Source organism: Somniosus microcephalus, chromosome 7, assembly GCF_052327205.1.
Source record: "Somniosus microcephalus isolate GS21.2 chromosome 7, FLI_Smic_1.0, whole genome shotgun sequence".
Classification (NCBI taxonomy): Eukaryota; Metazoa; Chordata; class Chondrichthyes; order Squaliformes; family Somniosidae; genus Somniosus; species Somniosus microcephalus.
In genome coordinates, this window is record NC_140993.1 from 99659879 (window position 1) to 99687789 (window position 27911).

The following is a 27911-nucleotide window of genomic DNA, read 5'->3' on the forward strand; positions in this document are numbered from 1 at the left end:
CCACTTCCTGGCTGAGATCAAGCTAACTCCATCTAAATTAGGAATTAAGCTTGGACTGTTCTGGTCTAGGTCGTGCGGTGCCACACCATGTAATGCATTTACACAATCAGAAGGGCAAGAAACTAATGCTTGGGGAGGGGAAAAAAAGTCATTACACAATCCTGGCCTATGTCTCAGTTCCACGTGGACAGTCTATTACAATGTCATTATAAGAATTGACTCAAACCAAGTATCTACTACCAAATGAAACAATTTAAACAAACACAAATTTAGAACTTTTTATTTTAAGTCAGAATTTTGATAAGGACACTCAAATCTGAACAGGATGTAAAGTACGATCAAGAATAAGGCAGAACAGATCTACACCAATCTGCATAGTCACTTGGGACACTTTGGTGCTACCTTAGACAGGAGAACATGGAAAAAAACTCTGGATAAAATCTGAGCATTAAATTGAAATCTTGTCACCGAGTTAATTTTTCACAATACCTCAATATATAGCATACTACTCTCTATACCTTTTACAGTCATCCACAAGTATTGTCAAATAGCAGATTGATTAGATGAGTATCTTATTTAAGCAAAATATAGCTCCAAGAATGGAGAACCAAAACAGACAAACAAAACACAGTTCAGACTCTTGCATATTAAGAGTGCCATCACCACTATACCGTGATCTCTAATGCAAAACCAGCCCTTTTACAGGACATATCTTCATGGTTAACTTGGAGTATATTTTCAATGTTTTAGTTGGACATAATACAGGTATATTGATCAGAATACAATTATATATGGACAATGTGATGTATTTTCCCCTTCCCATAGTACTGCAAACCACACTATGACACTGAATTTAAAAAGGGTTTGTTTTAGGTTTTAAAAAACCAACATCAGGAATTCTGACAAGGCATTTTACTTAAGGGGTCTGTTTCTATACTTTTGTTCCCTGCTACTCATCTTCCACTTATTCTAAACATGTGCAAAGTGTGCCAACATGACTGGAAAAAAATATAAATATGAAAAAAGCAATGTTTATTTTAGAGCCAAGGCATGCAATTTGTTCCAATAGGTATAAATTTTGCAAAGTAAAAGAATGAACAGGAGCTTTTTTAGTAGTTTACATTCCATTAGTCATCTTTGTCCTTAGCACCATGTTTCAGTATGCGGGTAAACTCAATGTAGTTGAAGTTGCTCTTGCTATCAATTGGTGCTTCTCGGAAAAGTTCATCCACCTCATCATCAGTAAACCGATCCCCCATTGTTGTCAGCAGATCCCTCAGGTAGTCTTCCTGGATATAGCCTGCAAAGAAGAAAGCACAATTACAGCAAATACATCCATTGAAACAAAATTAGTTATCCATGTCAGAACAAAAAACTGTACAAAAATCACAAATAATGGTTAGGAATAGAATAACTTCATGAATCTTGTCAAAAGTGTACAATAAAGTATAATTAATCTCAGATGCAACATAAGGAGGTGCACAAGGTACCAGATGTTTTCCCACAAAAAAGGGAGGGAGGGAGATAACCCAATAAAAGACACTCAAATCGCTCCTACTGGCACATTATAAAGCAGCATTGCCAGAAGCTTGGGTGCAGGGTATGGCAGCAAGATTAAGAGTCAGCCATGACTCAGTTGGTAGCACCCTTGCCTCTGAAGGTTGTGGGTTCAAGTCCTACATCCAGAGACTGGAGCACAAAAATCTAGGCTGACACTCCAGTGCAGCACTGAGGGAGTGCTGCACTGTCTGAGGTGCTGTCTTTTGGATGAGACGTTAAACAAAGGCCCCCGTCTGCTCTCAGATGGGTGTAAAAGGTCCCGTGGCACTATTTTGAAGAGCTGGGGAGTTATCCCCAGTGTCCTGGCCAATATTTATCGATCAACATCACAGATTATCTAGTCATTATCACATTGCTGTTTGCAGGAGCTTGCTGTGTGCAAATTGGCTGCCACATTTCCTACATTACAATATAGTGATTACACTTCAAGAAAGTACTTCATTGGCTGTAAAGTGCTATGGGACGTCCGGTGGTCATGAAAGTCACTATATAAATGCAAGTCTCTTTCTCCCTCCACTCAGATGTTGGGTGAACAAAAAACAAAAGCAGCAAAGAAACACCCAAAAGTAGGCTGTTAAAACTGAAAATTTATGGTCCTGGGAAGTTGTAGGCACCCAGAATTTGCTAACCTTCTCATTCCTATCCCCTTCCAAACACCGTGGAGATGCTCCTGACCCCAACCATCTTTCCAGCCCCAGTGTGTTTACATGCTAAAGCCAAGCTCTCCAGGTATCAGCCAGGGAGTTGCATTAGATTGAGGCTTCTGTTGGGGGAAAAGGGCGAGGCTGCCACAGCAGGAGGAAGACAGCGACTGCTGAGCTGCTTAAAAAGTCTTCCCAACGTGAGGTCCCATGCAGACCGCTCACCAGCTGCTGCTGCAGGAAAAGATACCCTGCATGCACAGCAAATTTAAAGGGACGGTACACAAAGTTAGAGGGAACATTGCTTCCCACTACTGGGCTCAAAGCACTTGCACAGACACATCTAAAATTGAGCCCATGCAATCCCTTATGTCTACTTTTGAATAAAGGGCCTGATGGCTTGTGTCCAACATTCAAACAGGGCATATGCCAGGAAACAGCATGGGGACAGAATGAGGAAGAGGAAGGAGGCAGCAGAGATGCAGCAGAGCACATTCCTAGCCTCCTTCATCCCAGATCTGCTGGAAAACCAGTGGGATGGGGCCAGAAAGCCTAGACTCCAATGTCTACATATCAGTATGCTTCAGAGGGGACAGGGGTCTCACTGACTATCTTCTGCTGTCTAGTATGAGGACGAGGTCAACTCATTGAATCATAGCACGGAAGGAGGCCATTTCGGCCCACTGTGTCCAGCGCCAGCCAACAAAGCTATCCAGCCTAATCCCACTTCCCAGCTCTTGGTCTGTAGCCCTGCAGGTTACAGCATCCCAAGTGCACATCCAAGTACTTTTTAAATCAGGCAGTGAGTTCCAGACCCCCACAACCCTCTGGGTGAAGAAATTTCTCAAATCCCCTCTAAACCTTCCACCAAATTACTTTAAATCTGTGCCCCCTGGTTTTTGACCCCTCTGCCAAGGGAAATAGGTCCTTTCTATTCACTTTATCTATGCCCCTCAACCTCCTCTGTTCCAAGGAAAACAGACCCAGTCTTTCCTCATAGCCAAGATTCTCTACTCCCAGCAACATCCTTGTAAATCTCCTCTGTACCCTCTCTAATGCAATCACATCTTTCCTGTAATGTGGTGACCAGAACTGCAGGCAGTACTCTAGCTGAGGCCTAACTAGTGTTTTATACAGTTGAAGCATAACCCCCCTGCTCTTGTATTCTATGCCACAAATAAAGGCAAGCATTCCATATGCCTTCTTAACCACCTTATCTACCTGGCCTGCTACCTTCAGGGATCTGTGGACATGCACTCCAAGGTCCCTTTGTTCCTCTACACTACTCAGTGTCCTACCATTTAATGTGTTTTCCCTTTCCTCGTTAGCCCTCCCCAAATGCATTACCCCTCACTTCTCCGGATTGAATCACTGCCCCCCTGCACAGTTTTACCACTTTACCTGTTCCTTCTTCATCGAAGCATGCAAAGGCATTTCTGATTACATCTTCAGGGTCTGTCCCATTCAGCTTTTCACCAAACATGGTCAAGAACATGGTGAAGTTGATGGGCCCTGGGGCTTCATTCATCATTGCCTCTAGGTATTCATCAGTTGGATTCTTTCCTGCAGGAAATTCAGATATTCAAAATGGTTTGTTACTTTACATCAGAAACATGAGGAGAGAAACAGCTCATCCATAATGCATATAAATAAATTGGTGGTCACTTATCAACTTGCACTAGAGGAAGAGGACAAAGATCATAGCCAAACCTCATCCTGTTCTCAAGGGTTGCTGGATAACAACTTACTCAGGGATGTAGAGACTAATTGGAGTAACCCCATTAGCTCCTCACCTGAAATCAGTTGCCAGGAATCTTCCTGATCTGCATGGCTCAATTATTCACTGGCTAAACTAAGAGCTTCTGGAAGAACCACACCCAAGATTTTTACATGGAATGCTTTGGGCACTAGCTGGATGCAACATTTTCAAGAAAGGAAAAAATGCACATTATAAAAAGTCTGATAAGTGAACTTGGTAACACTATGTAGAATGATGCAATCCAGTTGGACAATTGATCAGTTGCGACTTTGCAACATTACATTGGAGGGAACAGGGAAGCTTGAAAGCATTGCGAAATGTCTTCATTTTTAAGACTTAGCATGTCAAAGATAAAATGGACACATTTACAAGCAAAAGCAAATTATAATTACCAAGTGAAGCCAACATGTCATGCAAATCCTCCTTATCAATGAAGCCATCACGGTTCTGATCAATCATGTTGAAGGCCTCCTTGAATTCCTGAATCTGTGACTGATCAAACATAGCAAATACATTGGAGGTTGCGCGCTGAGGGCGCTTCTTGGTGGTCTTTCCCTTGGCTCTTTTGCTCGACATGGTGGCTAGATCGTATCTAGGAGAAAACAAACAGTGGGGATTATAAACAGTTCATTGACCTGGCTCTCTCTACAGCTGCTGTCTGACCTGCTGAGTGTTTCCAGCATTTTGTTTTTATTTTTGATAAACATGGACTTTTCCAAAGCCGAACTGGACCCAGATATTTTCTAGGTCAAAATGCACAGGTTTTCCTTACTTAAGTTTAACACACTTGAGTCAGAGAATAAAATGGAGATATTCTAGTTTGTTAAAGGAGAAGGGGTGTAAGAAATCCTCTAAACAAAGTTTCAGGTCAGGCCTCTATTCAGTGCCAAAGACTCCAGGGAATGTGACAGAAAAGGCACAAAATACAGGGAGGCACTTACACACCCCATCCCCCAGCTTAGTTTATTTAGAACTGAGTAAATTATCTATCTTCTTGGCTGGGGATGGCATGTGGCACAAGCAAGATAAGTTTTTTTTTTTTTAAAAAGGAAGCTCAAAACTTCAGGTTAAAATTAGGTTTGAAATTCCACAAATACACAATGTGGCCTACACACAATTTTACTAGCACAGATGACCCGAGATTACAAACTAGAGTGCAAAAAGTACCACAGATGCAAAAACAAGACTGGAATGCAGGAATAAAATATGTTGTGCAACCTTGGTTCTGTCCCATAGATTAGGATGTTAATTGTATAAATTCTCACAAAGTCTCAGAATCATTTATATAGCATTTCACAACCAATGAATTGTTTTGATATGCAACTGCCGTTACAGGTAAACACAGCAACCAACTTGCCCAAAACAGCAAATGAGATGACAGCACTTTATATAATTTGTTTCCCATGCATAACTGGTCTGAAGTTGATAACAGCACTGCAATATTAAGGGAGTGGGAGGAGCGCAATCACCAGAAGCAGCATCCATCAGGTGGTGTTTTCTGCACATACTTCCAACACATTATAGGTAGCATTCTGGGAGCATTGTTGACTTTAACCAACTACTGCACATCAGTCACACACAAGCAGCTTTGCTATTACTGGCCTGTACAGACTTAGCAAGTGGGGAAGGCACCAGCCACAGTTAGTTTTGAGGCATCTAAAAAAAGTGGCTGCAGAAACCATCCCACAATATAATAGCTGCAAGAGCAGGAGTGACAGCCAGTAATGCAGCTCTCTTCCGTCACTAGAGGAAGCCCTACTACCTGACTAGTGGCAATAAAAATTAAATGCAAGCAGCAGATTTCAAACCATCACATTCGGTTTTGCACAGGACCAGACTCCTACACTTAAGATTAATGGATACCTGGAAGCGATTGCACCATTTTCTTTTCAATACCCAGGCTACGTAAAAGTGACTGCACTTAAAGTAATTCATTGGTTATGAAATGTTTTGTGCCAGACATCCTGAGGCCATGATAAGACACTGTATAAATACAAGTTATTCCCTTGTGTAGACAGACTGCATCGAATATTTTCAAAAACCTAATTTGCAGGGGGAAGGGGCAGGCAGGTTCAAGCATTAAATTATTTTCTACGAGATTTTTCTTCATTGCTGCAAGTTTTCAGTAAACCTCAGAACTACCAGAGCTAGAAATTTTAGATTTCAAGAGCTGCCCATTTATTGCAGTTTGCCCATTATCAGGCAGGGTTAAAAAAAGTATTAACACTTAATACTAACATTCAAGTATAGTTAAAGCAAGACTGTTGCTATCTAAAGAAATGTATGCTGTAAAATATATATCCTTACTCTAGAATTTGCTGGATTATAAAATTTTAGTTGGCCCTTACTGTTACTATTAAAGTTTCTATTTCATTGAAGTAATGATGCAGTGTTTTGGCTCCAATACTAGAAATTGTTCTTTACCAAAGGGAAATGGCAAAGCAATCAAATAAAAAAAAGGGCCACACAGTTGAGGTGCTGTTTGGATTCAAGTTATAAATTATGCACTGAGAATACCATAAGTAGAATTTACTCAAGTCAAATGATTTTAAATAATTGTCATAGTACTATACTAGGTAAGTGACTGTCAGAAGGAAATAGGGCTGAACACATGGATATCTAAAACTGTAGAAGTTTACAACAGCACCATTTGGCCATGGTCAGCTGGCCCGCTGCCAAAATTAATTCCACTGCTAGAGACCACCACCCCCAAAATAGCTTCATACCTTCTCTGCTTCAAATATTTATCCATTTTTCCCTTAAAACATGCAATCATTGTGGGATGGGCACGTCAATTAAGCTAGCAGTCTTTCTACAAGACTAAAGAATATTTTGTGCAAAAAGAACGAGCTTGCATTTATATAGCACCTTTCACGACCATCGAACTTTCCATGGCATTTTGCAGCCATTTACTTTTGAAGTGTAGTAGTCACTGTTTCATAGGCATAAGTAGCAGCCAATTCAGAGCAAGGATCCACGAACAGCAATTAGATAAATGAATAAATAGGTCATGCTTTTTGGAGGAATAAATGTTGGGTCAGAACACTAGAAAAAAACCTCCTGCTCGCTGAATAGTGCCATGGAATCTTTACATCCACCCAAGAGCATAGACAGTGCCTCGGGTTTATTGTCTATCCAAAAGATAGAACAGGAAACTCTGGTATCTGGCACCAACGGGACCGGGATGGTGCCGGTTGATTAAAAATTCCAGATGACGGAGAGGGTTATCTACCGAGGCTATTTTTTAAACAAACAAAAATTTTAAAAAATCAAGAAATGTGCAGTACAGGAAACTTTCGATTAACCGGCCCCTAAATAACCGGAACGCTCTATCCAACGGAAAATTCAGGAGTCGGTTCAGGTAACTTTTTTTTACTTTTAGTTACTTTTTAAAAAATTGATTTGTTGCTGTGCAAGGGTGTAGCTGAAGCTGTTGCTAAGCTACAGAGTCGCTTGCAACTTGTGCCGATTGTTTTGAAGCAAGCAACAGGGTTTGTTGCTTTATACGGAGCTCTGAGCTCCGGATCTTTTACTATAGCGTTCGGTTATCCGGAATTGTTGATGAACCGGCAACACGTCGGTCCCGTCCGTGCCGGATACCAGAAAGTTTCCTGTAATTGGGTACTCCTGGCAGCACGGGAGAGTCAGACTCCTGTTATTGAGGTGTTCAGACTTCCGACAGCGCCAAGAAGCCGCGTAGTGGCAGTTTGGAGAACTACCCCCCACTGACTAACTCGGCCACCGCGGGAGACTCGGACTCGGCAACATTTCCAGTTATTGAGGTGTTGTTTTTGGAGTATGAATTTTGCCGGTTAATAGAGAATTCCGGATATTTAGGTGCCATTTAAACGAGAGTTTCCTGTACCTGCAACGATGCAGCACTCCCTCAGAACTGTGCTGAGGTGTCAGCCTAGCTTGTATGCTCAAGTGTGGAGCTTGAGCCCACGACCTTCCAGTTAAGAAGCGCTACCACTGAGCCAAGGCCAACACTGCAGATGGTAGCAAATACAACATGGGTCGGAAGGCAAGATGAGTTCAAGGACAATCTCAAAATAAAGATTTCCTGGTTTACTTCTTCCAGAAATACACAAGTCCCCAAAAAAAAAAACTTTTCCACTCCCATAAAATAACACGAGGTACAGTTTGGTAGGCAACAGCAGCCATTGTACCTTTTTCAAGTAACCGTTCTTTAAGCTATGAATCAGCAAGTGTTCAGATTTGAATGTGATTTTTACTGAGTCGGATCCTCTAGCCTCCCAACATCTGCAGGCTTCCTGAGACAATGGATAGTAATGTGGAAAACCAAATTGATTTGACCCCTTCCTAGCCCAGGAAGGAGACCAACTGTAGCATAGTCAATGCTGCCTAGTAGAGATCAGCTAACAGCACTGACTATGGAATGATACCAACACAGGAAAGGCAAGATGCAAAGTCTAGTCTTCTTGCAGTGATCTTCAAGACCAGCACCCAAATATTAACCCCCCCCCAAACAATAAGAATGAACTTGCATTATAATCGCACCTTTCACACACTCAGGATGTCCCCAAGTGTTTTACAGCCAATGAAGTGTAATCACTTGTATGCAAATTGCTGCTGCATTTCTTACACAAGGCCTCAGAATATGCAATGAAATAAATGACCAGATAATCTGTTTTAGTGAGGTTAGTTGAGGGATAAACATTGGCCCGGACACCAGGGAGAACTCTCCTACTCTTCTGTGAATAGTACCCTGGGATGTTTTACATCAACCTGAGGGGCAGACAGCTTAGTTTAACATCTCATCTGTTACAGATACCAGGCACCTCCCAATAGTGAAGCACTCCGTCACTGCACTGAACTGTCAGCTCAGGCTATGTGCTCAAGTCCTGCGTGAACCCATGACCTTCGCAGGCAAGAGCACTACAACTGGGACAAGGCTGACTCCTAGTCTAAGTTTTACTTGGAAAAATCACAATAAGGAAGTTACCTAAAGCCATCAAAGCAACATTAAAAACTGAGCTTACTTACCACAAGATTTGTACTAGTACTAAAAAATAAAATTAATTAATTCACAATCAAGTTGCAAACTATGTCTAGATCTTGTTTATATTGCATTGCACAGGTCTATTGGTTATGTTCATACTGGCTTTTAAAAAAAAAAAAGACTTGTACAACAGGAACTGTTTCACAATATTGCAGGCAAGAAAGATAGAATGAATAAGGATTAAATAAAACTGCAAGGAAACGGGGAATATTGCACTTTTCAAATTCCTTTTGACTAATTTCTTCTGCTGGATCTCCGACATGGTAAAAGTCAAAGGACCAAAAAACAAGCAAGTGATCAAGCCAGATGCCACCGTTTTATTAAAAGACAAAGTATTAATTTTCTCTTCAGGACTCCCAACTGATACAGGTTCAAGAATAAGCAGACAATTAGCTTCATCTATTGCTTAGTTTGAGGAATAGGTGATAAGACTGTTGCCAAAGTAGGCATCGGTCTTCTAAAAAGAACTGGAAGGTATAGGATGACTAATAAGTTAGAATACTATAAGAATGCAACATGTCACTGCATTGATAGCAAAATACTGCGGATGCAGGAAATCCAAAACAGAAGTCCCTGGAAAAACTCAGCAGGCCAGACAACATCCGTGGAGAGAGAAATAGTCAACGTTTCAGGTCAAAACCCTTCTTCAGAGCTGAGAAAAAAAGGCAGGAAATGAAACAGATTAAAAGGCAGTTTGGGGCTGGGAAATGGGGGAGGGGGATGAAAGAAGAGACATTAAGATATTCAAGGTGAGACGAGATAGCAATAGGACAGGTAAAGAAACAAACAATGGCTCTAGATGAAGTGTGAAATGCGCTGGCAGAGTGAGACAGCTGCCATGTGGGAGAGAAGTCACAAACCAAAAGTGTGGATAAAAAATATGAAAATATAATGGGGCCGAGGTTATGATCTGAAATTGTTGAACTCGAGTCCGGAAGGCTGTAAAGTGCCTAATCGGAAGATGGTGCAGTTCTGTGCGCTTACGCTGAGCTTCCGTGGAACAATGCAAGAGGCCGCAGATGGTGAAATCTGAGTGGGAATGGAACGGTGACTGGAAATGACAGGTGACCGGAAGCTCGGGGTCCCCCTTATAGACTGAACGGAGGTGTTCCGCAAAGCGGTCACCCAATCTGCGTTTGGTCTCCCCAATGTAGAGGAGACCACAGTGAGCAGCGAACACGGTACAGGAAACTCTGGTTTATCCGGAGGTTGTATGGCCGGAAACCTCGATCTAACGGCAGAAATCAGCCGTTTTGTTAGGTTTTTTTTCTTTTTTTCCTTCTAGCATTTTTTTTATTTTAATTTTTTTTTTTTTTAAATAAGTCAGTCTCTGGAAAGCCTCTCTGAAGCTGTTGCTAAGCTACAGAGAGGCTTCCAAGGTACGGGCCGACTGTTTACAAGCTGTTGCTAAGCAAGTGTTTGTTGTCAGATACGGAGCCTTCAACATTAGTGCTGGTCTGTCCGGAAGTTTTCACAGATCAGCATCACGCTGGTCCTGTCGGTGCCAGATATCGCAAAGTTTCCTGTATACTAGCTTGCAAGAAGTGCAAGTAAATCGCTGTTTCACCTGGAAGGGGTGTTTGGGGCCCTGGCCAGTGGGAAGGGGGGACGTATATGGGCAGGTGTTGCATCTCCTGCACTTGCATGGGAAGGTGCCGGGCAAAGGGGAAGGGGTGATAGAGGAGTGGACTAGGGTGTCTGAGGGAGTGGTCCCTACAGAATGCTGAAAGGGGAGGGGAAGGGAAGATGCGTTTGGTGGTGGGATCACGTTGGAGGTGGCGGAAATGGAGGATGATCCGTTGAATGTGGAGGCTGGTGGGGTGAAAGGTGAGGACAAGGGGAACCCTATTGTGGTTCCGGGAGGGAGGGGCAGGGGTGAGGGCAAAAGTGCGGGAGATAGAACGGACCCGGTCGAGGGCCGTGTCAACCACAGTGGAGGGGAATCCTTGGTTGAGGAAAGAGACAGACATGTCGGAAGCACTGGTGTGGAAGGTGGCATCGCCAGAGCAGATGTGGCAGAGATGGAGAAACTGGGAGAATGGAATAGAGTCCTTACAGGAGGCAGGGTGGGAGGAAGTGTAGTCCATGTTACTGCATGTTAGGCTCATCAGTGGAAGGTATGTTAAAAGCTTTGACAATACAAATCATAAGATTGATCTCTGGGACAAGCATTTACAAGTAAACCTATTCCCAATGTCCTAAGGGCATAGAAGAGTCAACACATGTCACTACATACCCATTACAATTTCTAGATCCTTCCACTAATCTAAATTGACACTTCAGTGCCATACTGAGGGAGTGCTGCATTGGAGTTGCATATTTGAATGAAAGGTTAAACCGATCCCCCATCTGCCCTTTCAAGTGGATGAAAAGATTCCATGGCAACTGAATCAGGAGCAGGAACATTCTCCTGGTGTCCAACCAACATTTATCCCTCAACCAAGGCTCTGTACAACTGAAGCATCACTTCATCCCCTTTATATTCCAGCCCACTTGCGATAAATACCGTGCTCATTTTTTGTTCCCGTCTACTAGCTTTAAATGATGTGTGTACTTGGCCTCCCAAATTACTTTGGGATCTCTGAAGGATATCTTAAGGCAGAGCTTCCCCTGGGGGAAGGAGTGATGGTTATTTTTGGGGTGGGGTGCGTGAAGAGGTTGCTGGTTTTAACTCAAGACAGGTAATGCCTGCAATATGTATGTTCTCCATTAGTGGCAGTGTAGCCCAACCCTCAACTGAGGCAGATACCCAACTCTGCTCTCTCCAAAGTTCAGGAACCCCCTCCAAACAAGTTTAAGCTCACCAGGTACTTTTAATGATCCTCAGTTTAAATGGGTTTCCTTCAATTTCACAAAAATAAAATTGCTTTCGGCTCTGTACCTCTGCCGCTTGGATAGCGAGCTGGCCACAAAACAGTAGGGGTTAAGGGTAGCTACTCAGATTGGCAGAAGGTGGGAAGTGGTGTTCCACAAGGTTCAGTGCTGGGACCACTCTTGTTCACCATTTACGTAAATGATTTGGACTTGGGAATCAGAAGTACAATTTCAAAATTTTGCAGATGACTCAAAGTTGGGGATGTAGTTATTCTGAAGGGGATTGACAGGGTAGATGCGGAGAGGTTGTTTCCCCTGGCTGGAGTGTCTAGAACTAGGGAACAGTCGCTGGATAAGGGGTAGGCCATTTAAGACTGAGATGAGGGAAATTTCTTCAGAGGGTTGGGAATCTTTGGAATTCTCTATCCCAGAGGGCTGTGGACGCTGAGTCTGAGTATATGCAAAGCAGAGAGATACATTTTTGGACTCTAGGGAAAATAAAGGGATATGGAGATCGGGCAGGAAAGTGGAGCCGAGGTCAATGATCAGCCATGATCTTATTGAATGGTGGAGCAGGCTCAAGGAGTCTTATGGCCTACTCCTATTTATGTTCTTAACCAACACCAGATTAACTGATCATTTCTCTCAATTCCTACTGCTATTTTGCTGTGCACAAATCAGCTGCTGTGTTTGCCTACAAAACCATCACCACACTTCAAAAAAGTAGTTTACTGGCTGTGGAAGGCACTATATGAAAGCAAACTTGCTCCTTCTCCTCTCCCTTCAACAACAATGAAAAGCTTGCCGGTCAATTAGTTACAATTAGGTCACTCCTTTACATTTTCAAATTATTTTTCCTCATTAAAACAGCAATTTTCACTGCAGTCACAATATTTCCATTCAAAAGCAGAACAATCTGCTTCTAGGCCTCCATCCTCCCAACTGTGATCCAACCCTCATGTACATAGGAGGTGGTCTGTTTAAAATCTCCAAATGTTTTAACTTTATCTCAGTAGTATTGGAGAAAAAAGTGAATCTCAGCAGCAGAAATTGGCAGCCTAGGGAGCTGGGAAATGGAGCAGACATGCAAAACCGGAGCTATATGGAGAATGAAACAAACAGGGATTCTAGGAGATTGTAATAAGGATGGAGATAATGTACTGTTTGCTATATATGTTCTCATTCAAATGAGCAATCGGTACATACAAGCCTGGCAAGTGTTAGAGAATTATTTAACTGAGGCCACCACAACCAAGCTCAAAGTTGCCTACATCCACTTCTCATTTTCAAGAGTTCATTGGATAGCAACATGGAGTAGTAACCTTGGCTACTGTTCTCCTTCCCTAATTGAAGGGGAGTGATCAAGCATAGTACCTTGCTTCAATGGCCTTCCCTTTTATATTAGGCTGTTCACTGATTATTTTACAGTTTTCAGTTCCATTCACAACTCCTCCGATAACAAAGAAAGACTTGCATTTATATAGTGCCTGTCACAACCACCGGACGTCTCAAAGCACTTTACAGCCAATGAAATACTTTTTTGGAGTGTTATCACTGTTGTAATGTGGGAAACGCGGCAGCCAGTTTGTGCACAGCAAGCTCCCACAAACAGCAATGTGATAATTACCAGATAACCTGTTTTTGTTATGTTGATTGAGGGATAAATATTGGCCAGGACACCAGGGATAACTCCCCTGCTCTTCAAAATAGTGCCATGGATCTTTTACGTCCACCTGGGAGAGCAGACGGGGCCTCGGTTTAATGTCTCATCCGAAAGACAGCACCTCAGACAGTGCAGCACTCCACTGGAGTATCAGCCTAGCTTTATGTGCTCAAATCCCTGGAGTGGAACTTGAACCCACAACCTTCTGACTCAGAGGCAAGTGTGCTACCTACTGAGCCACAGCTGACACTGCAGCATATGCCAACCTAGAACGTTGAGGTTTGGGCTGACAAGTGGCAGGCAACATTCACACCACTCGAGTACCAGGCAAGGATCATCAACAAGAGAAGGCCTAACCATCTCACCTTGACTGGCGGGACCATTGCTCAACTTCCAATCATCCTGATGGGTCACCAGTGATCAGAAGCTTAACTGGACCAGCCACATCAATACCATGCCAACAAAACAGAGCAGGGGCTGGTTACACTGATGAATCTCACCCCTCCGGAACCATTGTGCCTCTGTACAATCTAAATTGAACATTGTAGAAGTGTGTTGGAATGATCACCATTTGCCTGGATGTGTTCAGCTGCAACAACACTCAAGCTGACCAACATCCAAGACAAAGTCGTCTGCTTGATCAATATTTTACCATCACCGCACTTTTGGCTGCTCTATTTTCTATCTACAGGATACACTGCAGCACAAGCTTACTTCAATAGCACCTCCTAGTTATACAACCTCCACCACTGAAGGATAAAAAAGACTTGCATTTATATAGCACCTTTCATGACCACCGGATGTCTCAAAGCACTTTACAGCCAATGAAGTATTTTTTTTAATAAAGTGGAGTCACTGTTGTAATGTGGGAAACATGGCAGCCAAATTGCACACAGCAAGGTCCCACAAACAGCAATGTGATAATGACCAGATAATCTGTTTTTTGGTTATGTTGGTTGAGGGATAAATATGCAGCAAGATCATGGATCAGCATCACCTTCAAGTTCTCCAACTGACATGCCATCTTGACATGGACAATATCACAATTCCTTCATTACAGTATTGGGTCAAAATCTTGGGTTTCTGTAGCTGCCATCATTGTGGGAGCACCATCACAAAGACTGCAGCAGTTAACACAAATGTCCACCACCATCTTTTTAGGGCAACTAGAGACATGCAATAAATGTGACCTTGCTAGTGCTGACCACACCCAGAGAACAAAATAAAAATTGAAAGCCACCCAACATGCAAGAGGAATGAAGCCTGGATGTTTGATATTTATAGTAAAGTACCACATACATTATTAACCTATGAACCAAGGAGGAAGGGGTGCAGCATAATTTAGTAGTTGTGCTTCTGATCAGCTTGTGGCATGACAGCTTATTGGCAATCTCTCCGGTGAGCAGATCTGGATCAGGTGAATTGAACTCATTCAAAACTCTGCTGCTTGCATTCTAACTCGCAACAAGTCTCGTTCACCCACCACCCCTGCGCTCGCTGACCTACACTGGCTCGATTTTAAAGTTCTTAACCTTGTTTCCAAATCCCTCCATGACCTCACCCGTCCCTATCTCTAACCTGCTCCAGCCCTCAGATCTGTGCTTCTCCAAATCTGGCCTCTTGCACAGCCCCGATTGTAATCACTCCACCATTGGCAACCATGCCTTCAGCTGCCTGATAGAAATAAACAGTATCTGATGAAGGGAGGTTCGTTTTGAATAAGTTTCAGTTTAGCTATAAAGTATGGCTAATTTTGTAAAGTAGTACATTCTCAAAAGGAGAGATTCAAAAAACAAACTTGCATGTATACAGCACTTTTCACAGCTTCAGGACATCCTAAAGTTCTGCACAGCCAATAAACCCCCAGTACACCAGTGATCTACAGTTGTTGGTTTGGTTTCCTGCTTTGCTCATGTGATCAAGGAGTGAAAATATGAACTGGCTAAACTGAGGATGACAACTGTGCATTTCTCCAATATTACTTCATTACAAATCGAAGTAACTTAACTCACCATAAAAAGGTCAACTGGAGTAATGGCTTCCCTCCCACTCCCCAACAGCTGCTTTGGCTTCATTTGATATTTGTTGTGGACTTCCAGAACAAGAATCTTTTGCCACTCACAGGCCAAGTGTATTAAGAAACTGAAGTTCTTGGGCTGTATCACACTTTTACAGAGGCAAGTCCCTGCACATACCAGCCAAGGAAAGCTGAATGAATGATTAACCACAACTTGTTTTAAGCAAAACTGTTCAACATTAAGCAGCAGACTTTTCAATTAAAAATACAGTATCTGGTACTGAAAAGGATTCTATACATTTTTTTGGGGGGCAGGCAAGAAATTAAAGTAACATTTTCTGACTTTAATTTATGCCCATTATTCTGCCACAGTCACTATTCCTTTTAAACTTGAAGGGATTAAACAGTGATCATTTGCCTGTTGGAAATTACACAGCATGACACATGAGGGAGGTGTAGAAACAGAGTTAACTAATTACACAAACCTCTCAGACATGCAATTATTTAAGCAAGTCAAGCTAGTGACCTAAATTTTTACCAGGCCTACAAAAGGCTGAAAAACAGCACAAGGGCAGATTTTTAAAAAAATTAAAAATGGCACAATTCTCACTTCTACCGTTACTTAAAATGTAGATCTTAAATCCCATATAAAGCATGTCAGGCTTAAAAACATTCAGCACAAATGTGACAGGTATGCAAAATACATTTATCATAGAAATGGTACATATTTCTTGTACAACACCAAGTGCTTGCATGCCCACAAGAAGCTCATATCAAGTAAAAACTCACTTCCCTCCTACTTTCAATGCTGTAAAAGTTCAGTTCTCTCCCCTTTGCCAAGTCACTTCCTCCTCTATTCAAATTCTCTCTTCCCCCTCACCCTAATGCAGAGCCATGCAGAAGTCTCAAAACTCACTTATTGGATTCAAATATATGCCTGAAGTTTGGTCTTAGTCAGGAACCAAAGGTTATAAAGCGCACTAAACAATGTTTAGTATTTAAGAATTATCAAAATTCTTATGATTAACATTTTCACTGATTTTTCAGGGAAATGGGATGTGGTTTCAACTTCATAAACATTAACAAGTTCAGCAATCTCAGCCATGTCATCATAGAATGAGACAGAAGGCGGCCATTCGGCCCATATTGTCTGTGCTGGCTCTTATCCAATTTGTCCCACTTCCCTGCTCTTTCCCCATAGCCTTGCAGTTCTCCAGCCCCCCCCCAACTTTTCATTTCCCTATAGAAAAAGTTACTAGTGAATCTGCTTCTACTGCCCTTTTGGGCAGAGCCTTCACTGTGCTCCTGGCTAGCCTCCCACATTCTACTCTATGGAAACTTGGTCATCCAAAACCCCCTCAGCTGTCCGTGTCCTAACACACTAAGTCCCGCTCACCCGTGCTCACTGACCTCCACTGGCTCCCAGTTAAGCAACGCCTTCATTTCAAAATTCTCATCCTTGTTTTCAAAGCCCTCCATGGCCTCACCTCTCACCATCTCTAATCTCCTTCAGCCCCACAACATTTCTTCCCCCCCCCCCCCAAAACAAGATATGGGAGCTCTTCAAATTTGCCCTCAAGCAGCCCTGATTATAAATAAATCACAACCATCAGTGGCTGGGCCTTCAGCTACCTCGGCCCCAAGCTCTGGAACAACCGCTCCACCTCTCTCTCCTCCTTTAAGACGCTCCTTAAAACCTACCTCCGACCAAGCTCTTGGTCATCTGCTGCAATTTCTTATGTGGCGCGGTGTCAATTTTTTTGTCTAACACTCCTGTGAAACGCCTTGGGATATTTCACTATGTTAAAGGCGCTAAAAAGTAGTTGTTGCTGCCAAATGCATTCTGCTAAAAGCAGGTGCTTAAAAGAAACATTACAAAATGCCAAAAAAACAGCTGCACATTCAGGAGTACTATGAGGTGTCAGATGTCCATCATCCTATTTCAACTTGAACACATTCTGGAAGAATCACCATGTATCCCTAGGACTGAGTAATGCCAAGTTTCCAGTAGCTTACATGTAACTGGCTGAATTAACTCAGTTGCTATTTTTTCTGGTCTTCTGTACTGGCAAAAAAATGTGCTGAATCAGGTGGGGTGGGTTTTGATAAGTCGATTTGGAACCACTTGTAAATACTGACTAAAAACATTTTCATTTTATATTACATTTATGTATTTGTATGTTAGTCATAGTCAGTTATATAGCACAGAAAGAGGCCCCTCAGCCCATCGTGTCTGCACCGGCCAACAAGCCCTGTCTATTTTAATCCCATTTTCCAGCACTTGGTCCACAGCCTTGTATGCTATGGCGTTTCAAGTGCTCACCTAAATGCTTCTTGAATGTTGAGGGTTCCTGCCTCTACCACCCTTTCAGGCAGTGAGTTCCAGATTCCAACCACCCGCTGGGGGAAAAAGTTTTCCCTCAAATCCCCTCAACCTCCTGCCCCTTACCTTGAAACTATGCCCCCTGGTTATTGACCCCTCTACTAAGGGGAAAGTTCCTTTCTATCCACTTTATCTATGCCCCTCAATTTTGTACACCTCAATCAGGTCCCCCTCAGCCTTCTCTGCTCTTCTCAGGCTGAGGGGGGACCGGATTGAGGTGTACAAAATTGAGGGGCATAGATAAGGTGGATAGAAAGGAACTTTCCCCTGGGATGGCAGGAATGGCATATGAAGAGAGATTGAGTCAATTAGGCTTATATTCGCTAGAGTTTAGAATGAGAGGGGATCTCATTGAAACTTATAAAATTCTAACAGGACTAGACGCAGGAAGGATGCTCCCGATGGCCAGGGAGTCCAGAACCAGGGGTCACAGTCTAAGGATAAGGGGTAAGCCATTTAGGACTGAGATAAGGAGGAATTTCTTCACCCAGAGTGTGGTGAACCTGTGGAATTCTCTACCACAGAAGGCAGTGGAGGCCAATTCATTAAATATATTCAAGGAGTTAGATATATTTAAGGCTAAAGGGATCAAGGGATATGGGGAGAAAGCAGGGACAGGGTACTGAATTTGGATGATCAGCCATGATCTCATTAAATGGCAGAACAGGCTCAAGGGGCCAAATGGCCTACTCCTGCTCCTATCTATGCTTCTAAGGAAAACCCCAGCCTGTCCAGTCTCTCTTCATAGCTGAAACACTCCAGTCCAGGTAACATCCTGGTGAATCTCCTCTGCACCCTCTAATGCAATCACATCCTTCCTATAGTGTGGCGACCAGAACTGCACACAGTATTCCAGCTGTGGCCTAACTAGCATTTTGTACAGCTCCATCATAACCTCCCTGCTCTTATATTCTATGCCTTGGCTAATGAAGGCAAGTGTCCCATATGCCTTAACCACCATATATCTACTTGTCCTGCTGCCTGCAGGGATCTATGTACGTGCACACCAAGGTTCCTCTGTCCTTCCTAGGGTCCTACCATTCATTGTGTATTCCCATGCCTCGTTAGTCCTCCCAAAATGCATCACCTCACACTTTTCAGGGTTAAATTCCATTTGCCACTGTTCTGCCCAACCCGTCTATATCGCCCTGTAGCCTGAGGCTTCCCTCCTCACTATTCACCACCACCAATTTTCATGTCATCTGCAAACTTACTGATCATACCTCCTATTCATATCTAAATCATTAATGTACACTACAAACAGCAAGGGACCCAGCACCGATCCCTGTGGTACACCACTGGACACAGGCTTCCAGTCACAAAAACAACCTTCAACCATCACCCTCTGCCTCCTGCCACTAAGCCAATTTTGGATCCAATGTGCCAAATTGCCCTGGATCCCATGGGCACTTACCTTCTTGACTAGTCTCCCATGTGGGACTTTGTCAAAAGCCTCACTGAAGTCAATGTAGACTACAACTGCACTACCCTCATCCACACACCTAGTCACCCCCTTGAAAAATTCAATCAAATTGGTTAGACATGATCTCCCCCTGACAAAGCTACGCTGGCTATCCTTGACTCCAAGTGGAGACTAATTCTGTCCCTCAGAATTTTTTCCAATAATTTTCCTACCACTGACTTGTAATTCCCTGGTTTATCCCTACTACCCTTCTTGAATAATGGTACTACGTTAGCTGTCCTCCAGTCCTCTGCCACCCCCCACTGTGGCCAGAGAGGTTCTGAAAATGTGTGTCAGAGCCCCTGCAATCTCCTCACTTGCCTCAGCAGTCTGGGATACATCTCGTCTGGGCCTGGGGATTTATCCACTTTTAAGCCCACTAAAACCACTAGTACCTCCTCTCTCAATGCTAACTTGTTCAAGTATATCACAACCCCCCCTGCCGGATTTCTATGCCTACATCGTCATTCTTCAGTGAACACAGATGCAAAATATTCATTTAAAACCTCACCTACATCTTCCGGCTCTACAGAAAGATTCCCACTTTGGGCCCTACTCTTTCCCTGAATATACTTATAAAACCGTGGGATTTTCCTTTATTTTGCCCACCAGTGTTTTTTCATGCCCCCTCTTCGCTCTCCTAATTTCTTTAAGTACCCCCGTGCACTTTCTATACTCCTTTAGGGCTTCCACTGTTTTTAGTCCTTTGTATCTGCCAAAAGCCTCCCCCCCGCCCCCCACACCCATCCATTCTTGTATATCCCTCGACATCCAGGGTTCCCTGGACTTGTTGGTCCCACCCTTGACCTTTACGGGAACATGTTGGCGCTGTACTCTATTTCCTTTCTGAATGACTCCCACTGCTCTGATGTGGATTTTCCTACAAGTAGCTGATCCCAGCCCACTTTGGCCAGATCCTGCCTTATCATATTAAAATCAGCCTTCCCCCAATTTAGAACCTTTATTTCTGGTCCATCTTTGTCCTTTTCCAGGACTACCTTAAATCTCACTGAATTATGGTCACGGTCACCAAAATGCTCTCCTACTGACACTTCAGCCACTTGCCCGGCTACATTCCCTAGAATTAGATCCAGTACCGCCCCCTCTCTAGTAGGACTTTCTACATGCTGGCTCAAAAAGCTCTCCTGGATGCACTTTAAGAATTCTGCACCCTCTAAGCCTTTCACACTCTGACTATCCCAGTTAATATTGGGGAAATTGAAATCCCCTATTACCCTATTATTTCTACACTTCTGAAATTTGCCTACATATCTGTTCCTCTATCGCCCCCCGACTGTTTGGGGGCTTATGGTACACTCCCAGCAAAGTGCTTGCCCCCTTTTTGTTTAAGTTCTACCCATATGGCCTCATTAGAGGAACCTGCTAAGATATCATCCCTCCTTACTGCAGTAATTGACTCCTTGATTAATATTGCGACACCCCCCTCTGTCTCGCCTGAAGATTATATACTCCGGAATATTGAGTTGCCAGTCCTACCCCTCCCTCAACCATGTCTGTGATAGCAACAATATCATACTCCCATGTGTTAATCAACACCTTCAATTCATCTGCCTTACTCAAGACTCCTTGCAATAAAATAAATGCCATCCAGCCTTGCCATACTCCCTTGTGCCGTTACATATTCGCTCTGCCTTCCAGGCTGACTTGTTTTTTCCTCTATATTTGGCTGTGCATCACCCCCTACCTCCTCCCCACCACCCACAGTACTAGCAAACCTCCCCGCAAGGATGTTGGTCCCGGTCTGACTTGTACAGGTCCCACCTTCCCCAGAAGCAGACCCAGTGATCCAGGAAACTAAAGCCCTCCCTCCTACACCAACTCTTTAGCCACACATTCATCTGCTCTATCCTCCTATTCCTATACTCACTAGCACATGGCACCAGGAGTAATCCAGAGATTACAACCTTTTGAGGTCCTGCTTTTTAAATCTGCTACCTAGCTCCCTAAATTCTTGTTGCAGGACCTCATCCCTCTTTCTACCCATGTCGTTGGTACCAATGTGGACCACGACCTCTGACTGTTCGTTCTCCCCCTTCAAACTGAGTTTAATGACTTAGTAAATTAACTTCAAAAGTACAAGGGAAACGAGCAGGAAAATGCAATTTCTGTGTCTAGCCTCAATAAAAATGGCACTCAATCAGATTAGCCAGGAAGGTTAAGGCCAGGTTCTCTATTCGCCTCCCCAAAGCGTTGAATTTTTGATAGCATATTCTTCCACAATCTCAAGTCATCCTCTGGTACCTCAACTCATGGAACAATTCTTCCCTTCCTTACTGCCGGGGGGGGGGAAGGAAAGAGAGGGGGGGATGGTTAAAGGTAGTATCCCATACACTTACCTACCCACCTCAACTGATTCAGCACAGAACAAATGTGGGACTTTTGTCTGTCAGCTCAGATACTACTTTAGCTAGCTAATCCATTGAGGGGCAGTTATTGTAAGTTTAAATGTAAATACAAAATCAGTATGTTTCTTAACTGAGTATCCTGTATCACATATTCACACAAATTAGAATAGATAAAAGCCCCAGGTAGTCCTATAACCACATACACAACCCAAGAGCACAGCTGAAATTAGAAAGGGAAAATGTTCTGTTGCAGCTCAGATCACCACCCCCTCCAGTTCTTTCCCCACCCCTTCCATAAAGGCAGATTCACAGCAGGGCATCTGTAGATCCTCATTGCCTCATCCAAGTGGCCATTTTTCCAAACAAGACTGGAAAGCAAATGTTAGTAAAAATTTAAACTATTGCCCAAATGAGATCAGCTAACCTTGTCCAAACTGAAGGGAAATCAGTGAATAAACACCAATGCAGCTCATCAAAGCTCATTCCTCTCTGAATGCTAATCAATGGCTACTACATACATAAAACATCTATGCAGCAGACACTATAGCACAGCAGAGCACAATAAACTAGCCAAACCGTAAACTTCAGATCAAACTTTTTTCTGCCAAGTTTAGCTACTATTTCAGCACCATGTACAGCCTTTTACCATTGAGGTGACCAACCTTTCCTTGCCCCCTTACAATAATTAAATAAAAGAGACTCACATCAGACAAATTGCACATTCTAATATAGCTAAAATTCAAAAAATTATGTGCTATCACATAGGATATACCAAAGCACATACCAATGAATTAGAGACAAACACAACTGTTATGATCATAGCAAGGCCCCACAAACAGCAAATGAGATGAGTGACCAGTTGCTGTTTCTGGCCAAGGGAGGAATGTAGCAGGGAGTGCTGGTACCCTAAGCTCTTCAAGGAGTGCCCTGGGATATTTTACATCCACCTAAAACCAGTATCATTCAAAAGACAGCAACAACTTGCAATTATATAGCATCTTTAATGTAAAAAAAAATCCCAAGGCACTGTATAGAAGCATAATCAGACAAAGCTCAATACTGAGCCAAAGGAGGGGCAACTGAAAGCTTGGTGAAATTTAAAAGAGGGTCTTAGAGGGGAATGAGGCTGACATACTTGGGAACAAAATTCCAGTGCTAAAGGCCGAGACAGCCAAAGATAACTGCCAATGGTGAGGTGACGTGAATGGAGGAGGCACAAGGGGCCAGAAATATAGGAAGAGAGTTCAGAGGTTTGTAGGGCTTTGAAAATGTTAGAGATAGGGAGGGAAATGTCCAAGAGGAGATTTGAGGATGATAACTTTACATTTGAGACACAGGGAACCAAGGGCCAATGTAGAATCAGAAATTTACAGCACAGAAGGAGGCCATTCAGCCCATCTCGTCCGACAAAGAGCTAGCCACCCTAATCCCACTTTCCAGCACTTGGTCCGACAACCTTGTTGGTTACGGCACTTCAAGTGCATATCCAAGTACTTTTTAAATGTGATGAGTTTCTGCCTCTACCACCCTCTCAGGCAGAGAGTTCCAGACCCCCACCACCCTCTGGGTGAAAAAAAAAATCTCTCAACTCCCCACTAAACCTCCTACCAATTACTTTAAATCTATGCCCCCTGGTTACTGGCCCTTCTGACAAGGTAAATAGGTCCTTCCTATCCACTTTATCTAGGCCCCTCAATTAGGTCTGCCCTCAGCCTTCTCTGTTCCAAAGAAAATAACCCCAGCCTATCCAAGATCTTTCCTCATAACTAAAATTCCCTAGCCCAGGCAACATCCTCGTAAATCTCCTCTGCACCCTCTCTAGTGCAATCACATCCTTCCTGTAATGTGACCAGAACTGCACGCAGTACTCTAGCTGCGGCCTAACTAGTGTTTTATACAGTTCAAGCATAACCTCCCTGCTCTTGTATTCTATGCCTCAGCTAATAAAGGCAAGTATCCCATATGCCTTCTTAACCACCTTATCTATCTGTCCTACTACCTTCAGGGTTCTGTGGACATGCACTCCAAGGTCCTTCTGATCCACTGCACTTCAGTGCCCTACCATTTAATGTGCATTCCCTTGCCTTGTTAGCCCTCCCCAAATGCATTGCCTCACACTTGTCTGTATTAAATTCCATTTGCCACTGTTCTGCCCACCTGCAGCCCACAGCTTCCTTCTTCATTATCAACCACACGGCCAATTTTTGTATCATCTGTAAACTTCTTAATCATACTTCCTACATTCAAGTCCAAATCATTGATATATACACACACAACAAAAAGCAAAGGACCCAGTACTGAGCCCTGCAGACCACCACTGGAAACAGCCTTCCAGTCACAGAACCAGCCTTCAACCATTACCCTTTGTTTTCTGCCTCGAGTCAATTTCAGATCCAACTTGCCACTTTGCCTTGGATCCCATGGGCTTTTACTTTTGCGGCCAGTCTGCCATGCAGGATCTTATCAAAAGCCTTGCTAAAATCCATACAGACTACATCAAACACTATCCTCATCGACCCTCCTGGTTACCTCCTCAAAAAATTCAATCAAGTTAGTCAGACACAACCTTCCCTTAGCAAATCCATGCTGACTGTCCCTGATTAATCACATCTATCTAAATTAAGATATAATCCTGTCCCTCAGAATATTTCCAATAATTTTCCCACCAGAGGTTCGGCTGACTAGCCTGTAATTACTCAGTCTATCCCTTTCTCCTTTTTAAACAACAGTACCACATTAGCAATCCTCCAGCACCACACCTGTAGCGAGAGGATTGGAAAATGGTCAGAGCCTCTATTTCCTCTCAACAGTCTGGGATACATCCCCAGCCCTGGATGAAACGTATCGACTTTCAAAGAGGCTAAACCCCTTAATACTTGCTCGTTCACTGTTTATTTCATCTAATATTTGACACCACTCCTCCCCGATTGCTATACCTCCAACAATACATTACTTGTCAACCAAGATCATAGCAGTACATACTAGTGTATTCCAAAGCAAGATTCATTCTATGTGCAGTTACTGCTTAAAGAAAACCTGTTAGTGTTTACCTTTCATATATAGCCTACAACAATGGAGTGTCAGCTGTGACTCGGTTGGTCACACACACACCCGAGTCAGAAGGTTGTGGGTTCAAGTCCTACTCCAGGGACTTGCGTACAAAGCTAGGCTGACACTGGTTAAGCCAAGGCCCCCAACTGCTTTCAGGTGGAGCCTGATGTACGCAAATTGGCTGCCGTATTTCCCACATTACAACAGTACTTCATTGGCTGTAAAGCACTTTGGAGACGTTCGGTGGTCGTGAAAGACACTATATAAAAAGGCAAGAGAGCAGCATTTGGCTGTTTAGGCAATTTGGTAACAGTTGCATACCATGATTGTTATACACCAAATTTCAGCCATTATCCATGATAAAATTTAACACATCCAAGTATATTTGAAATCAAGTTTTCAAAAATTTAATAATCAAAATACTTAAGAGCTTTCAAAAAACCAAAATGAGGCAAATTAACATTCTAGAAGTTTATTTACTTTGTTTAAAAAAAAAATCAATCAATTATTGTTGCTTCGTAAAGCTATATAACCCCTCCCAGAATACTTGGCAATGGCGTCTTTGCAACAGGAAATGCCAACTTTCAGAAGTATTTAAATTAAATTACTACTCTCCCCGCAACAGTCCCTTCCAATGAAACAAAAAACACTTTAGATTAAAATTACAATGTTTTAGGGCCTACATTGCAGCTGCAGACCACTAAAACTAGAGAAAGTCCGGAATCCGAATTTAATGAAACAAAAGCGACTTCAGTAGCACCCGGTAAACGGCGGTCGTTTCGCCAGCGATTCCTTGCCAAGGCCCGCGGGCCTGGCGCTGCCCGCTCCCAGGGTCTGTACCCGGGCTCCAGTCCGGCCGGCCAGTCGGCTTCCCCGCACTCACATCGGCCAGTCTCACCGGAGCGCGGTCGCCATCGAGCTTTTTACTGCCCAACATGCCGGCGCCCCGGCTTTCGTTACGGCCGCCGGGGGGGGGGGGGGGGGGGGGAATGGCTGGAGTCGACCCCTTACCTTACAACTACACGACACTTGAAATGTCTGCGTCTTCCCAAAGTAATCAGCGCCGCCGCCCTACTTCCCCAATAACTAGCGAGCCCGGGCAACCGCCGGAAATAACTCCGAGCGCTTCCATCACAAACCCCACCCTACAGGAGGGGGGGATTGTTTTCATCAACACGGTTCAAACACAATGACACAGAACCGGAGGCCGACTCCTGCAATAAAGGATATTAATAATTGTATATAATTAATTCTTTGCATTCTGTTTTAAAATGTTCTCATTAACGTTTGTTCGTTGAGAAATATTATCAACTATTCCCTCCCCTTTTCCACATCAGTTCAAAGTGGTACAGGCGACGCCCGGCCGGTTTGACATTCCTGAGGTGTCACGTGTGCGCGGAGGAGCGCGAGACATGCCCGTATTAGGCGATGGAGCGCAGGGTTTCCTGTGCGTCACCAGCGCCAGGCTGTGGCATGTTGGCGCAGTTGAGTGTTTGTTCGTAAATAGTGCGCAGGGCCACAACGGGGATAGATGGTGCGGTCATTTCATTAATTGGCAACGAGGAGCTACACTGCCCAGTATAGTATCAAGCCATACAGAGCGAGAGAGGACAGGTCACGGGGTCAATTCTGATCAAGGATCCAAATCCCAAACTTAATTATCTGCCTAACTGTTAAAATAAAAAAAAACTTATCTGCCTAACAATTTCAGACCATAACCTCTGCCCCTATTTTTCCAGGCGGCTGGTGTTGATGATTCTGCCATCCCCCTTTGCAACATTTAACCACTCCTGCCTTCTACCCTATCACAGTTCTGACGAAGGGTCACAGACCTGAATCGTTAACTCGGTTTCTTTCTCCACAGATGCTGACTGACCTGCTGAGTGTTTCCAGCATTTTCTGTTGTTATTTCAGATTTCCAGCATCTGCAGTATTTTGCTGTTTCATTATCTGCCTTTCCTTTTAGAATCACAGAATGCTTATGTTGGCATATGGAACTCAGTTAATTCAGCTTCTGCAAGGTGTTCATGTTTAGTTCATTCAAGATGGGGAAAATGTGGTTGGTATCATGGGAGAGAGAGACACACGTACAGATTTCACTCAGCAACATCCGGTGTTTGTTAACTATGGCCTTGGATATTTTCGTATTTTCATATAGTTTAGAAATGTTATGTTAGGATAAGAAAGAGACTAGAAGGTTTATGCTTACCACAACAAGGCCTCTGTTTTAATGTGCTTCTAACGATGTTGATGAAAATGTAGACTTGTGTCTCTGGACTATGCAGTAGCCAGAGACTACCATATTAGGCAATGCCTGCTCCAGTTTGATAAGAAAACAGTGTATAAATGTAAGCCTTTTCATTTGTTCAAGCGGCACGAAAAGACCCATGCTTAGGTTGACGTGCTCTATCTGTGACTATACTCAGCTTGTTAATTGCTTTCTATGCTGTAGTTAAAGAATACAATGATTATAACCAGAAGACTGAATTCGTTACTACTCGAGTGAACAAACATATGTTTGTTTAAGACAACAGGTTACAGCACAGAAGGAGGCTATTCGGCCTGTTGAGCCCATGGCAGCTCTCTGCAAGAGCATTTCAGCTAGTCCCACTCCCCTTCCCTTTCCCTGTAGCCCTGAACATTTTTTTTTCCTTCAGGTACTTATCCAACTCCCTTTTGAAAGCCACGATTGAATCTTGCACCACCACCCTCTCAGGCAGTACATTCCAGATTTTCAGATGCCTTTTCTTAATTTAAACGGTGAGACACTGGGTTGCCCCAGTGCCAGCAAGCAAAATTGCCTCCTTTTTAGAGGGATGCAACTAATACAGGACTAAACCATAAAACAAAGGAAACTTATAAAATTAATAATGTCAGCTGTGTGCAGTACACACTCCAGTCCCCGTGGTGCCCTCCGATCACGGAAGACTTCAAGCGTACCAGTGGACATCTCTTGCTCCTTCTCCAGGGCCACCTGGGTGCCGACAAGTCTCTTTTCAGATGCTGACTGACCTCTGGTCTATTTCCAGCATTTTCTGTTTTTATCCCATGTTCAATTTCTGGTTTGTATTAATTTGAGGAGCTTTAATATTTCAAAACCACAGTCAATGGCAAAAGCATAGTTCTCTCATGGATTGACCAGCTTTTTTGTAATCACAGTCGCAAAGAATGT

The 27911-nt window shown here is 43.4% G+C and overlaps 1 protein-coding gene across 2 annotated transcripts; it reads right to left on the bottom strand.

Annotated features, from left to right (window-relative positions):
• Positions 1 to 264: 264 nt before the first annotated feature.
• Positions 265 to 25888, bottom strand: myl12.1 (myosin, light chain 12, genome duplicate 1). Of its 2 annotated transcripts, none has more exons than XM_085992784.1 (4): positions 25751 to 25888; positions 4353 to 4552; positions 3603 to 3764; positions 265 to 1300 (listed from the first exon to the last, which is right to left on the bottom strand). In XM_085992784.1, the coding sequence occupies exons 2-4, from the start codon at positions 4534 to 4536 to the stop codon at positions 1128 to 1130; spliced, it is 519 nt and encodes a 172-aa protein (XP_085848910.1). In that variant the 5' UTR covers positions 4537 to 4552; positions 25751 to 25888; the 3' UTR covers positions 265 to 1127. The 2 variants fall into 2 exon arrangements, with proteins under 2 accessions (XP_085848910.1, XP_085848911.1); XM_085992785.1 differs by lacking the exon at positions 25751 to 25888 and adding an exon at positions 25423 to 25543.
• Between the last annotated feature and the right edge of the window lie 2023 nt (positions 25889 to 27911).